Source organism: Ruditapes philippinarum, unplaced genomic scaffold, assembly GCF_026571515.1.
Source record: "Ruditapes philippinarum isolate M1 unplaced genomic scaffold, ASM2657151v2 ctg45_1_1_1_1, whole genome shotgun sequence".
In the NCBI taxonomy this organism is placed as follows: Eukaryota; Metazoa; Mollusca; class Bivalvia; order Venerida; family Veneridae; genus Ruditapes; species Ruditapes philippinarum.
The window spans coordinates 4134-20917 of NW_026854907.1; the positions used below are offsets into that span (position 1 = coordinate 4134).

General features: G+C 31.6%; 1 protein-coding gene across 7 annotated transcripts in view; it reads right to left on the reverse strand.

Annotated features, from left to right (window-relative positions):
* Positions 1-9506: 9506 nt before the first annotated feature.
* Positions 9507-16784, reverse strand: part of LOC132741486 (cAMP-regulated phosphoprotein 21-like) — an 83557-nt gene continuing 76279 nt past the window's right edge. For 6 of the 7 annotated variants that reach the window (XM_060729655.1, XM_060729656.1, XM_060729659.1 and 3 more), the window contains 2 exons: positions 13242-13321; positions 9507-11014 (listed from right to left, as the gene is read on the reverse strand). In XM_060729655.1, coding sequence (XP_060585638.1) covers positions 10698-11014; positions 13242-13321 — 397 coding nt within the window. In that variant the 3' untranslated portion in view covers positions 9507-10697. The remainder of the gene's footprint in view (positions 11015-13241; positions 13322-16784) is intronic. The other variant, XM_060729660.1, reaches the window with a different exon arrangement.

Consider the following 16784-nt stretch of genomic DNA (forward strand, 5'->3'; position numbering starts at 1 on the left):
TTTTTGTTCTGCATATTAACTACATCAATATGTCCATTAGGACAGGGGATTGAATGACACCCAACATTATAACAGAAAACACAAGAAATAAAAGTCAGTGAAAAAGTACAGTAACAACAAAAACACAGTTTTACTATCTTAAGCATAATGTTTTCATATAATAATAATAATAATATTAATAATAATAATGTTTTTTTTAAAAACAGGAAGTGTTGTCTTAACATGTGATTTATTTATTGTTTAAATATCCACGCCAATCAAGTGTATAACAAACTACTTAAAATGTATGATTTGTACAAAAAAACACATATAAAGTGGACTTGTTAACAGTGAATGAACACCAATAAAATGATATTTTAGTAGAATATCTTATATCATCACTATAAATCAATCCACCAAGTGGTTTACTGTATCATATATATGAAATTTTATTCAAAACTAAACTTTCTGTATCAAAAAGATAAAAAATAAAAATCTTATAACTTCATACCTATATCTTACTTTTAATAATGATTAATATCAAGATTTGGTACAGAGTACCTCTCCCTTTTTCAACTTATATCTAAATGACCACAAACCTTTATGTGTTTAGGTTTGTTATTAACCTTCGCCACCAGAAAAATTACAGTAGAGGCGAGCATCCCACAACCCTTTGATTGCTATCAATGTCAATGACTTAGCTATGCAACCATTATAAAGTAAGACCAGCCTGCACATACACGCAAACTGATCAGGCTAAAAACTGTTTGCTACTTTTTGTTTGTCTTTTTACTGTTCTGATACGGTAAGCCCTTTTAATTAATGCTCCCAAAGAACCTATTAATAACACACTTACAGATCTAAGCAGATAGTTGTTTTACATCTTGTAAAAGACCAAATAAAAAATATTACCAAAATAGGAACTATGCTCTCGAGATTCATTCAAAGTAATAACTGTAACATTTTGATTATGCTAAAATATGCTAGACAAAGGTTGTGTAAAGGGTTTTAAAAATATCACCCTAAAGGCCTAAACTTGTAACATTTAACATTAGGGCTTAGATCTACAACCTAGAGAAGGCTGTATTGTCATTGTCAAGGTTACAGACCAATAATTACCACGCTGTACATTTAAAACATAACACATAACATTAGATAGAAATAAGCATTTATCTTTCCTGCATATTGAACAAAAATTTAAAATAAAATTTACCCTTTCAATAGTATATCTTACATTCGTTTACAACACCAGGGGGATTTTTCCTCTCACTTTAAAAGAGTGGGCTCCTAGAAAGTAATACTAGTAAGCTTCGAAACTCATAGTGATTTGATAGGCTTCGCTTGTTTGTGTAACGAAGCAAAGGGAGACCACTGTGTAAGAGTTTGTTAAGTATCAGCCATAAATCTTCTGTAACAAAAGCTTGCATTTACTAACCATGATTTTACATATACGGTACTTTTATACATTTAACATTTAATCATATCAAGTGTATTCACTATTTGTTCACTAATGAGGTGTTACCACTTTAAGCATACATTAAGCCGTGGGTTTATTAAACACAATCATGTTTATATATTTCAGGCAAGATTATATCTATATTCTGTTTTGGTTTTGTTCTGCCCTTTGCCTACTGGTGGCGGCTGAATCTATCTTTGCGACCATTACAAATCAAGATCAGCCCTCACATCTGTGCTGTCGGAACATGGTCGGCAGTGTCTGCTATTCAGGCAGTACAAATCTTGAAATTTTGTTAATAAAATTGATAAATGGTTTGTCTGGATTGGGAGATGGACAAGTTCATTTATGAAACTGTAGGAATGATCGTTTGCTTAATTTCCATCTTTCAGCATAAAGGAATGTGCCAATTTATGATTTTTTTCAGCCAGGCCTCAACTTAGAAGAAATCAGCATTAATTGCCGTATACATTTAACCAGAGATATACAGTCCATCTAGTAAAGGCATGTCAATTATAACACAGATATCAGTTTTCAAAATATAGAATCTCACAACAGCAGACTTTGATACTGAAGCATGAATTACAAAACATATTTTAAAGTTGCTATGCATCATGACTGTTAATTATAATATCAGTTAACCCACCTCCAATCAAAGACTACTTGCTTTTTAAGACCCATTTCAAAATCAATATCTGGTCATAGTTGTACACACCTTGAATATCTAAAAATGTGGAAAACAAAAAAACCTGATGATTATTATAGACAACTTTTAACAGTAACATTTACTTAAGTAATTTCATATTTATGAATAAAGGGAAGTACAATTCTACAAGGTAGTTCTACATCTTATAAAATTCTAGCATTCCTTTTTAAACAACCATAAAATATTGTTTATTTAACAATAGTGTATAAGTTTAAGTTAAAGCCACACTATCAAAAATAATTTTGGACTTTATCTTTGGCATACTTTAGAACTAGGTTGCCTCCCCTTGTAAAGAAAAGAAAATAATCGCTTATATCAATTTAACCAACTTAAGATTAAAGAAAACTTTAAAAGTTATGGAAACAAGAGGGCCATGATGGCCCTGAGGTCGCTCACCTGTATATAGCCCCCCCCCCCCCGGGCCAATTTTTACCCAAGGGCTTTTATTTGTTTATTTGAACAGACTTGGTAGACACCCATAAGAAAATGTTTCATGCTAAACATCTAAGTTCTAGCTCATTGGGTTTTTTAAGAGAAGATATTTTAAGTTTTTACTATACACATATAGTTAAAAACAATGATGGCCCTGGGGCAGGGCCAGTTTTGACCTCCGGGCTTTTATTTGAACAAACTTTGTAGATATTTACTAAAAGATGTTTCATGCTTAATATCTAAACTCTAGCTATTTGGGTTTTTTCAAAGAAGATTTTTAAGTTTTTGCTATACACAAAAAAGGAAAATCAATGACCCCCGGGGCAAGGCCAATTTTGACCCCCGGGCTTTTATTTGAACAAACTTTGTAGACACTGATTAGAAGATGTTTTATGCTTAATATCTAAACTCTAGATATATGGGTTTTTTCAAAGAAGATTTTTAAGTTTTTGCCATACACATATAAGGAAAATCAATGACCCCCGGGGCGGGGCCAATTTTGGCCCCAGGGCTTTTATTTGAACAAATTTGGTAGACACCCATTAGAACATGTTTCATGCTAAATATCTTAGCTCTATCTCTTTGGGTTCTTTAAAAGAAGATTTTTTAAGTTTTTACTATATGCATATAGGGAAAATCAATGACCCCCTGGGGCGGGGCCAATTTTGACCCCAGGGCTTTTATTTGAACAAACTTGGTAGACACTCACAAGAAGATGTTTCATGCCAAATATCTAAGCTCTAGCTCTTTTGGGTTCTTTAAAAGAAGATTTTTTAAGTTTTTACTATATGCATATAGGGAAAATCTATGACCCCCTGGGGCGGGGCCAATTTTGACCCCAGGGCTTTTATTTGAACAAACTTGGTAGACACTCACTAGAAGATGTTTCATGCCAAATATCTTAGCTCTAGCTCTTTGGGTTCTTTAAAAGAAGATTTTTCAAGTTTTTACTATATGCATATAGGGAAAATCAATGACCCCCAGGGGCGGGGCCAATTTTGACCCCAGGGCTTTTATTTGAACAAACTTGGTAGACACTCACTAGAAGATGTTTCATGCCAAATATCTAAGCTCTAGCTCTTAGGGTTGTTTAAAAGAAGATATTTAAAGATTTTACTTTCGGTTGCCATGGCAACCAGAGTTCTGCATGGAATTAAATTCTTTGAACAATTTTTAAAGGTGACCACCAAAGGAACATTCCTGTGAAGTTTGGATGAAATTGGCTCAGTGGTTTATGAGGAGATGTCATTTAAAGCAAAAGTTTACGGACGGACGGACGGATGACGGACTGACGCCGGAAGAAAAGCGATCACAAAAGCTCACCCTGTCACTGTGACAGGTGAGCTAAAAATATATAACAAAGCTCAATTTTAACTATTTTCTGAGTAACAATTTCACACAAATAAATCCTTATCTCAAAGTAATTAAACAATTCGAAATACCCTAAAAATATTACTTAATTAAAGGGGGACAACCAAGTCTTTTACAGGAAATTATAATATATAAGTTGTTCTTTCAATCTCAAACACATAGAAGAGGCATCATCAGAATTGAATATTCCTTTATCATAAAAATGCTGCTTAATGAGTGTGTCAACATGCATACAAAATATATTCATTTGTAAACTTTTTAACACAGGAATGTTTGTGACATCTAAATAAATACAGAAAATAAAGATTATCTTTTGCACTTAGAAAAATGTTTTCCAACAACTTTTTTTTTCAAGAGTATATACAACTTATTTTAAAGTAAAATAGGTTTGTACATAAACAATGTAAACAAATGGTACTGCAAGACAAGAATAATTCAATAAAACTTAAAACACCAGGCAATGTCAACCCATCGAACCAGCAGTATAGATAAAGTTTTTATAATTCTGTTACATTTGCGGACATTTTAACTTTTGTTAAACAGACTTCCCTTTCATTACTATTATAATTATAGATTTCCTGTAGTTTTTGTTTTTTTACCAATGTAGATTTTCTGTAATTTCTAAATTACAAACTTAGAGTTTCTGTAATTACTAAATTACAAATGTAGATTTTCTGAAATTACTTAATTACAAATGTAGATTTTTCTGAAATTACTAAATTACAAATGTAGATATGTAGATTTTCTGTAATAACTAAAAAAATACAAATGTAGATTTTTTCTGTAATTTCTAAAAAAATTACAAATGTAGATTTTCTGTAATTTCTGAATTACAAATGTAGATTTTCTGTAATTTCTCTATTACTACTGTAAATTTTCTGTCATTTATTATTATTACTGCAGATTTGGTGTCATTGTAGATTTTCGATAATTTCTTTATCACAACTGTAGATTGTAATTTCTCTTTAATAACAGGGCAGATTTTCTGTAATTTCTATCAAATTTTTCAAATTTTATTATCATGTTTCTCTAATAAACATATACTAAATATTTCTACATGGATCAGAAATGGGTAAGGTTCTACGACTCTTTACGTTTTATTTTGACAATAATCTAGTTTTACATGTATATTGCACAGAAAATGAACAAAGTGTATTTTGACAACTACATGTATTGCAGATTAACAACTGTTGAATATTGAAAAATAACAAAAAGTAATGATAAAATAAACAAAAGATGATTAACAAGAGCTGTCCGTAAGACAGCGCGCTCGACTTTTTTATTGCTTGCCAATAAAAAAAGTTTTTGCAGTAAAAGGCAATACAAGAATCTCTGTATTTTTAAAGTGAACTAGTTGTTTGATACCCTTGAATATTACAGCAATGTTTATATGACATAATTTATGGTAAAGTGAACAAGTGGATAGGAATGAATTTTTTTAGATTTTTTAAGTTTTTTAGTGCTTGCCTATAATACAAAACATTGACAGTTAAGGGCCATAATTCAAATAAAATCTTTGACAGAATTACCTTCTCCTGGACATGTTTGGGAATCATGATTGTAAACAAGTATTCCAACTTTCAAATTAATATCTCAAACAGTTCAGTCAAAAAGTGGACTGGTACTAAAAACTTAACCAAGATTCTAAGTCGATAAAAGGCCTTAATTTTTAAAACAAATCCTTGACAGAGTTACCTTCTCTTGCGTACAGATGGGGGTAATGATGTGAAATAGCATTAAAAGTTTCAAAGCAATATCTCAAAGGGTTAAGGCAATAAGTGGATTTTACCCATATTCAATGTATTTTCTAAGTCAAAAAGGGGCATAATTCTGTCAAAAACCTTGACAGAGTTATGTCCTCTTGTCTGTTGATGAAGGTCGTGATGGTAAACAAGTATGGTCAGTTTCAAAGCAATACCTCCAATGGTTTTGAAATAAAGTGAGGTGGTACAAAAAACTTAACCAAGCTCAATACACTTTCTAAGTCAAAAAAGGGCCATAATTCTGTCAAAAACCTTGACAGAGTTATGTACTCTTGTCTGTAGATGGAGGTTATGATGGTGAACAAGTATGGTAAGTTTCAAAGCCATACTTGTAATACTTCTGAAATAAAGTGGGGTGGTACGAAAAACTTAACCAAGGTGTGACGCCAACGCCGACGCCGACGCCGGGGCGAGTAGGATAGCTCCCCTTTTCATAGAAAAGTCGAGCTAAAAATTGTATATGTAACAAAAATTGGTACTGGAAGTTAACACCCTCAAAAATGTGTCTAATACCCTCTGTGAAGTAAACAATCTAATAGGACCATAACTCTGTATATCTAAATCATATACAAGAGCAATAACTCTACAAAGTATATCATACGGAAGGGCAATAACTCTGCAAACTATCATTCTCTTATTATTGTAACAATATCATACATAATTAGCTGGTGTCCAATCCACTTATATTTCTGTAATGCATTAGTCAGTTATATCCACGGCTCCTCCAACCCTGGGGAATGGCAGGGTTCTGACTTGAGGATTTGAAATTTCCCTGGTATAGGGCCAACCTGGGGAGACAGCCAGAGACTTAGATTGTAAAATACACAGTAAAATGCAGGCATTGTAATTTGGACCCATCCCTGAATATAATGGCACCAAAACAAAACCACTACAATTAACCTGTCAATGCAGGGACAGACCAAATGTAAACACTTGGCTTAATTCCCCTGCCACTCCCCCACCAGCCTTCACCAGGGGAGTGGGTAGGTTATGGTAATAATAGACTGGTGCATGATGTGACATTGAAATCTGCAACTTTGTTAAACTTTAAACTAATATTGTTCTAAACAAAATACAATATAACATACTAATTATTCACGTATGGATAGATGGGTCTATTAAATAATTGAACTAGCATCTTGCCTATTCCAACTTGATAGAATAACACCAGCACGCAGATCCAAGTTTTTTTTGGACTAGACTATAGTTACTGTCAATTTAATATTCTGATAAAATGACATCCCTGCAATTAATAATAGCCAGAATTTTAATTGTTTATAAAAGTGAAAAGGTATCCTTTAAGCATTTCAAGTCTTTAAAAGCAACCTTATCAGCTTGTATTTTAATTTAAAATTTCTCTCACTGATTTCAAATAAAGGAAAAATATATTCGAAACATGTATACTATATGCATAAATACATAATACTAGATTTCTTAAAGGCACAGAACTGTAAAATTCTACAGTAATCTAAGAAGTTAAATGAACTATATTACAAAGTATTTCACAAATCTTGGCTCATTTTCTCAAATAAAATAACTAATAGTCAGTGTGTAAATTAATGAATTTTGTCAGAATACGAGTGTTAAAACTGGATTGTTTTCAAACTCTTTTAATCATATATGCAATGTGAAAATATCATGTGCAAAAATCATGAGAAAGAATTGTGTATTATTTTAAATTAATTGTTTTCAACCTATTATGTTTACATACATGTACAACCTTCTTGTAAAGAATGAAGACTTTGTGAACATAATAATAGAGACATTAAACAGCAGAAATTTTGCTATTGTTACATTCTAAAGTACCTGTTAAACCAATTTTTTACATAGCATAGCATTATTTAGGAGCCAAGTTTAGTAAAATTGCTTCTGTAAAACAAAAGAGTCATAGAAATTGTTTTAAATTTTTTTAACAGTTTACCCTGTATACATAGCCGTACGTCAACCAAAAACAGGTTATGCAAAACTGTGGCTGGTCACTATTGCAAGATTTAAAGCTCAAAATTAGAAACAAATTCTAATAAGAATGTGTATCACTAGGAATTTAAACAAACAATAATTTTAGAAATATTCAACTTTGACAACCTTTGCTTTCCATAGTCCACCCAGATAATAATTCTAATACTTTAAAATAACTAAGATTTTTAATTGTAGGCTGCTTATAAATGAAACAGTCATGTCTTTGCTATTTGAAATGAATTCAAAATATGCAAATAACCATCACACATTTCAACCATGGCAAGTAATTATGGAAATGCAGAGCACCAGTGTAACCCTTTGGTTTAAACTTAAAAGAAAACAGTAGACAGACTACAAACATTTCAGAATTACATAGAAGCTTCGAACATTTTTTTCAAAAACCATTGCTTTAACCAGTGAACAGTTAACAAAATCATTTAACTTTTGATGCTTTCCCAATGAAAAAAAAATCTATTGTATTATTGATATTGGCTAATGGATGTTTCTGTCATGGTGTATTCACGGGCAAATTTTCTACAGTCCTATATAGCTGACCTATAATTGGCTCCAATCAAACTCAGTAAGTTCAAATTCCAAACCAAAACATCAGTGGTCTTTACCACACTTCTTTTTTCTCAAAAAACAAAATGATAGTTATCATTTTTACAAGTTTATTTCATTCAAGAAAGTTATATTTCAACAGTCTGTTATATTTCATCCAAGTGAGATATATTTCAACAAAGTGAAATATATTTCAACTATGCAAGACATATTCAACTAAGTAAGATTTATTTCAACCATGTAAGATATCATAATGATCCAGTTATCACTTTGATAAATAACAAATAAACAAAATGTTCAAGCATAATATATCACATTAAACCTTAAATACAGTAATGTTTGATTTTCCTATTGCTATCCTCTCATTTTATATAGCCCTCTTAAAAATTGATGGCCTAAGAAACAAAGCATAAAATTTTTGACCTAAACAACTTTAAAGATGTTTTCAAACTGAAACAAATATAGTAGACTGTGTTAAAACACAGAAGAGGGTTTTAAATAATGGAAATAATTCTAGAATATACGTCTCCCCATTGCATTATTTGATGTTGTGTTTAATATTATTGTAGTGCTTTGGTCAGATGAACAGTACTTTACTATACAATACTTTCTGTCTTGTAAAGCACTAAGTTATATAGTTCATTCAGTTAAGAGGAGTATTTCAATGCCGGTAACATGTCACAGTAGTGTTATACCACCATGTTTTACTAAAACATAAAACATGCGTATTTGTTTTGAGACAAAAGTAAAGACACAAGTTTTCAAATTTTAGTGAAGGTAAAGCATGCTCTAGCAATACAGTATAGTCATTTTTTAAACCTCAGTGTGAGATAAGATTTACAGCCAAATTCACATGGACAACGACATAAGTTATATTTGTACTACATGTACATTTTTTATCTGTGGAGATTATTTTTTTCGAATAACTAACATACATTGTGTTCTGCTTCATAAAACACGAATCATTATACACAAAAAACTTTCTACAACCATCCCAAAACTGTCAATAAATAACAAAGTTCTGCTGAGATTTTCTTGAATTGTTACACTATGATCTTGATGGACAAGGTCATTCAAGAGTAAAGGTCAAAGTTCAAGAAATCGACATAAAAAGTTCACCTTGAGAGTTATGTAATGTCCAATTATAAAGAGTTTACATCAGAATCTAGCTTAAAATAATGACAACATTATGGCCAGTGTTAAAGCTGTTTGCAGACAGATAGACAAGAACATAGAAAACAATTAATTTAAGCAGGGGTACAAAATAATACAACAACTGTCATGAATTACTTTATATTTGGATTATTCACTGGGACCACTTTTCACTGTATTAACATTTAAAAGTAAAGCTTAATAAAATACTGTAAAAGAGTTTAATCTAATTAAAGGCAAAGACATATTCCGATATTATACATTATTTTACAGAAACTAAATAATTTGCCTAAAAATGTTTATTTTTTGGTTTCAAATTAAAAATAGTTTGGGTACCATCAAATGCAACAATTCAATGTACATTTATTGAGTTCAATTTGGAAACATTCACTCATTCACCCATCATTTAATTTATAATGTGAAAAATGACAGAAATAAAATGTGAAAAAATGAGATATTTATTTCACAACACAAGTTTTGTGACAACTTTTACAAGGGTTAAACATTTAAAAAACAAAGGCAAAATATTTTAACAGGAAGCTCTCACGAGAGAAGACGACCATCTTTGCATCATGTAGTAAGTCGTAATTATGTTGTTTTTTAGTTAACATGACAAAATTGTACAAAACATGTTGAATGTCAGCACATAAAAGAAGAGCTGCAGTAGTAACTGTGCAGTAGAGTCCATGTGAGACAATCATTTTTGTTGTTGTTACTAACAATCTGTTCTATTTCTACCAGTAGAGAGAAGAAAAAAAAATTAAACGTTTTTTAGAATAGCAAACTAAAAGACTGTAAAGTAAGTGTCAAGGTAAAGAATAAGGATTGCATAAACCAAAAATTTCTTCTAATATTAAGATATTTTTGGCATGACAATTATAAAATAATAACATAACAAGAGATTTTACGAAACATTTTGAATGCCCTGTACATGTACCATACTGCTAGACAACCCTGTTATCACTTTAGTAAAGAATTTCACATATATAACGATGTAACCTAAATGTATATATCGGGAAAAAAAACAAAAAAACAACGGAAACATAAAAGTAAATGAGCAATCAATATTGTTTTAAGCTGTTGGACAGTGTCTCTTCCTGTTACAGACACCAATCCGAGTTGAGTTTGGCAGTAGAATAGGAATCATAATTATTAATCCAACACTTCAGGAAACATAACCTTATTATCTCAGACAAATAAAAAAAGGCAATAAAACTATGATTTTTTTTATAAAAATAACAACACAATTTGTTAAACAAGTCAACACGTCTTTTTCTCATTTTTCAACACAGCTCCAGTTTTTCTTGTGTTTTAAGTTTTAGACATGAGAATCTGATATATTGTCTATGGGTCTTAATTTGTAATTACTATTACTATTAGAATGTGTATCTAGGGCTTGCGACGCGTAATAACTATCTGCAAACACAGCATACACGCGTGTATTCGGTGATGATATGGTCTGATTGTTACAATGAATGTCACTAAGGTGTAACACCGAGTCGGCAGTAGAGAACTGGATGTCGGCACCAGCCACTATAAGATCGTGTAGTATCTTCTCGTAATCTGCCCGCGCTAAAAGGTTCGGCAGGTCACATACCTCCAAAACGTTGCTGATAACCATCCCATTGCCACTGCCTGAAATAACAAGAAATTGCTTCAATTGAAAATTCGTTCATTTACTATAACTAAACAATGAAATAGAATCCCCAAATAAAAAGTCATCACTTGATAGAAACTCATGCTTCAATGTATTTGTTTCTTTGTATAATTACAAATTTGCATTGTCTCTGTAAGATATATGACCTCAACCAAAACAAAATCTGCTAAGAATCCCCATTGCTTAGAAAAATTCCAGCACCACCTATTTCCTTAACTATAAACTTTGTTACTGTTTGTGTTGGTCTCTCTATATAGTGTTTGCCAAAAAAATGAAACATATTTAGAAATAATATACAGTGTGACCCCTATAGAACAGCCCACCGTACAACCAGTAACTTATTTACAGTATCAATTCTTAACACAGTAAGATCTCATTATAAATTTAACTTTGCCAGAGCAACACCTCTCTGCAACAACCACAAGCCTTTGTCTCCTTAACAATGCAGCTGTGTACATTTGTCAGTTAGACATAATTTAGATCAATTAAGACAATAAACTATCTTCTAGTATGCTTTTAAAGCTGCGCGCGTGCCTCCAGATGAGATAAAACATTTCAAGAAAATCAACCTTTAGAAAAATGTACTAAGATAATGTACTAAGATTTTAAGATAAGTAAAAATATTTACAATGCAAGAAATGATTTTCATGTAATGTACAATTGAGCCGCGCCACGACAAAACCAACATAATGGGTTTGCGACCAGCATGGATCCAGACCAGCCTGCCCATCCGCGCAGTCTGATCAGGATCCATGCTGTTCGCTATCAGTTTCTCTACTTGTTATAGGGTTTGCAAGCGAACAGCATGGATCCTGATCAGACTGGTCGGATGCGCAGACTGGTCTGCATCCATGCTGGTGGCAAACCCATTATGTTGGTTTTGTCATGGCGCGACTCAATGACTGATTTTGCAGTATTTATCACCATATCTATACCGTGTGACTAACACAGTAATGACTATTTAGGCATATTCTCAGCTATCTTTGGTATTTTTCGTGGATTTTAAGTAACGTTTGCAATGCCTAAATTACTTTTGTTGTTCAGTTGACAATATTGTACTCTTTTAATTCAATTAAAAAAATTCCATAAAAATTAGCATGAATCTGGAGGCATGCTGGTTTAAACAGACCTTCAATGTCATAACTTAGTTTAGTTTTGTTTTTGGCGACTGGAAATTTCAGGAATAGTTTAGCTTGGTTGATATTTTTTTTACTGAAGCAAACACAATTTACATATTCTTATGGAGATTTATTTTTTTTCAATATAAAACCATTATCATTGCAACATAATATTTTAAGTATTTCATAAATATTGAAAATATTTCCTAAATCATATATAACTACTTTGCTTTATAAATAATTCTAATATGGTGACAAAAGAAAATATTTTTCAATGAAATGTTATTGCAATTCGCACAAATAAGACAATATCATTCTATTTTCTGATTTTTTTCATGAAGCTTTTTTTTATACATTTCTTTACTACCAGATTGTATTACATATTTCGACATCAAACAAATCAAATTTTAATTTAGAGTATTTCAGTAACTATAGATCAATGTACAAAATTTGAATTTCTTATTTTAAGATTGAAAATTGCATTGAAAAATAAGCACATAATTAAACCGTTTTTTACAGATCAAAACATTTAAACTTAACGGCTAAAGGCCAGTCTGGCAATAGGGACATGACTCATTGTTTAATTTGTTTAAATATTTTCAAAATTCAAAATTTTCAATGACATTGAAAATGACCTCGTAAGTTTTTTTATCATATGGAGATGCCTTTCACATAGCAATTATTACCTCCCCTTGTCACCATTTTGGGGGGTTATTTCAAATATTTCGTAGGCTTAAAATAGGATAAAAATCTCACATAATTCTATCATCTTCATGAAAACTCATAAAAATCTTTGACAAATTGGTGCTGTATTATTATTTTGCTGCATATGTTTAAAATAATTTGACAATTAACGTAAATCAGCTGTATATATAGATTTTTCATATTTTGTCAATTATTTTAAATAGGATATTGACCCCAAAAATGATTGCCACTTTTGGCAAGGGAGGTTAATATTGTAAAATTCTGGACCTATCTATTACAATTGCAAATTACCAAAAAACCAACTACCTGTCTTGTATATATACTTGGTTTGGTTTTGTCTATTTCTACAGTGTTAAAGTATGAAATATTGTGTGTAGAGTACCTGTATCTGACTGCTGGGATTGTTGACTATCTCTACTGCGGAGTTTTTTAGTTCGCTGAGGTTTTGGTGCCGTGGGACTACTGGGGAAAAAAAATAAACAGAAAAAAATGTGAGAGAAACACTATATAAGCATACTATACAGCCAAACTGAACCAATACCATTAACAAATCGCAACTTTTAACAAATGTTTTTCAGGTTTGCACTTTTTATGATGCATGCATATGTGTTCTTTTTTGGTGAAGTTCATCTTTGGGGACAGTTACACATACAATGTATATGCAATCTATGTTGACAAATGCAAATGAGCAATATTTGGGGAAAGTTGCATTTGTGTAATCAATAATTTTGTAACATGCTATAACAAATGCATATGTTAAATATTTAGAGAAAGACACAGATGTGTAATCTTAAGGGTCATAGTTGCTTGCAATAATGTGACATTGCATTTTCCACAATAATTTTTACAGCAAGTGGACCCAGGATTTGCTTTTATTTTCATTTCCGTAAAATTCATGTTCTATTCAGTTTGACTGTATATGAAAAAATAAACATTGCACATAATCAAAACATAAAAAGTTTGACATATAACATACTGAGGGAAAAGAATAAAGTGTTGTGTGAAAGAGATTGTGTTAAAAAATGTTGCCCAAGCTTCAAATAAAACAAATTTCCGAAAAAATTAATGAGTAATCAAGCAAAGTAGGAGCCCAAAACACACATACTGTTTTTAAGAACTCATTCAACAAGAACTTAAAAATCAGTAAGAAGAGATAAACATCATCATCAAACATCTTTTTAATTCAATCCCAAACTTGCAACAACAAAATAACCATCCACATCATTCATGTCCACTGACTTTGTCTGTGTAACAGGAGTTTTGATAAGCATGAACAGAAAATTTTTGACAATTCTTTTCCAACAATGATTTGAAGCAAAATGACTGGACAGAAAAGAATATTTATAAGAATCTACAGTTCAGCCATCGCAACGTTTCTGGGCAAGCTGTCAACAAGAACTAGTTGCCATCACTTTTGCAAGGAACTGATAACTTCTGTACATGTCAGAGTCGAGATATGCAAATGACCATAGAAAGGATTTCATGATCAATCACAACAAAAGTGATCTACACCATGTGGTAATGGAACCCTTATTGCCGGATTTACATTCCAATGCTCTACCTATTGAGCTAACAAGATGGGGTACTCCATACTATCTACATTCACCAACTTTATATCCATGGAAAATTTCTGTTCACTTGTTTTTATATCAGTTTATAAGGCTCTTATTACCATCTGTAAAGGTATTTACCAACATATAGCATTTAATAGAAAAACGTAAAATCATTTTTTGCAAGCCTTTTAGCAAATATTTGTATTCTATTCTTTACTTTTCACTCACTTCATGTTAAACATGGCATAAAGAGGCAAGAAATTGTTCAGTAGTTCTTTCATTTAAATTTAATCTCACAATTTCAAGTTTGCAGGAAAACTGTTCAAATATCTACACAATTAATTTCATGACAGGTCTATTTCAAAATAAACCTGACACAATGTCAATTTCACTAAAGCCAAAGTACTCAAAACAAAGCCAAAGTAAATATTCAATCCAATATTAATCGAAACAAAGATTTTTGTCTGGAAAAGGTTTTGCGTACTAAAGTGATGTTTAACCCTTTAATGCATCATAAAAATCAACTAAGCCAGATTCTGTTGGCAATAGTAAATCATTGTAACCAAATAGATCAGGTAATTTTGGAGATACAGCCGAAAAAGATTTTCTATATCAAGTCTATATTGTGCAAAAATAGAAACTAAACAATATATTGTTTTGGGCATTATTGGATATTCTCACTAATGTATGCCAAGAACTATTTTTGTTCTCCTATCTAAACTAAATATGGTAATCTTGATTTATAATTCAATATTCATTGGCTACAAAATGCAGCCATACTATGGTAAGTAAGAGATTTGACAAATCTTATTTCATTTGTCTGGATTCCAGTCATTTTCTCACTATAAAGGTAATATCACATTTTCCCAATTTTATTGAAAAACAACCTACTGAATACCTCTCGTTGCAATTCCTTGAACACAAAGTACCACCTTTAACTAATAAATCTTCATTTGAACCCACATACAGTAAAACTATAGGAAATCAAAACTTTTCATGATAAGAGGGGAGTTTTCCAAGGTCAGAGTACATAAACCACCTTGTCACAAAGGCAACATATTTAGTACAATGTAAATTGCAAAAACAAAACACAATTATTTGAGACCTGATCAAATGACCAGGTTATATAACAATACCCAACAGTACCACTCTTTGGAGAAGTTTCGAAATAAAACAATACGTTTCACATTAAAGACAAATCGTATCCAGGGAAACAAGACTTGTGTGCTCAAATCATAAAATATAGATTGATTTGTAAAGGGGAATATCAAAGTTGTTCATAAAATGTGTAAATTTAAAGCAAAAGCTGTCACAATTGGAAACACAAATACATAATACACTGTCATAAAACATAATACCACACCATATAATACATTTACAAGGTCGCTAGATAACTTTTTTACAGGAGGCTATGTTACCCTGTACTTACTTTCACTTTCATTACCTAACATCATGCATTTTACTTGTACTAGTAAAGATCAACTTGATAATATCATATTAACCCTTAGCCTGGTGGCAGCATGTGACCAGTGCAGCCTAAGATCAACTCACACATCCATGCCATCTGATCATGGTCTGCCATGTTTGCTCTTTACTGTCACTTATTTTGAAAATTCTCTAAAATCATGAATGGTTTTGTCTGGATTAAAAGACAGACAAATCTATTAAAGATCTAGGAGGGTATAAAGGGTGAATATTACTAAAGTCTGTACAAGGGGAGTCTAAGATGTGGCACACTTATTATCTCTCATGGCCAAACTCAAAGTTCGTAGTTTTTATCTTTTAGACTTCTCAAAGGATTCCTTATACCCAAAAGTTTACAAAACTTATTCCAATGAAGATCCTTAATGTACATAAACATGCTTGATGGCTAATTTAATATTAATTCTTTTAATACTGACATAAAAACTGTTTAAAAAAAAGTCCCCCCCCCCCCCCAACATCTACACCTTACCCACCCCAACTCTCATATGCATAAAATGTTCCACTTTTTTTCTGTATTTCACTAAAAGCAGACTGCTTTTAAGGCAATGACCAAATTTTAATTTTACAAAATCCTATATGAGATCTTAAAAATTTCCTGGAAATATGCCCTAAAATATTGAGATTGTATCTTGGTGCAATTTTCAGAGTGGCAGTGTGGTATATATTTATTTCAGACAGTGTACAATGTATTTATTTTTCACAATCACCTGTCTCTTATGTGATAGACAAACTCAGCACAGCACATCTTACAATATGCTTAACATAATCACAAATCAAATACAGTCCAATATTTGTGTATTTTTTACATTTAAAAATCATCTTTGTAAAATTACTTTGCTACTTTTTGACAAAGGGCTAATAGACATATGTGTGTGTGTGTGTGTGTG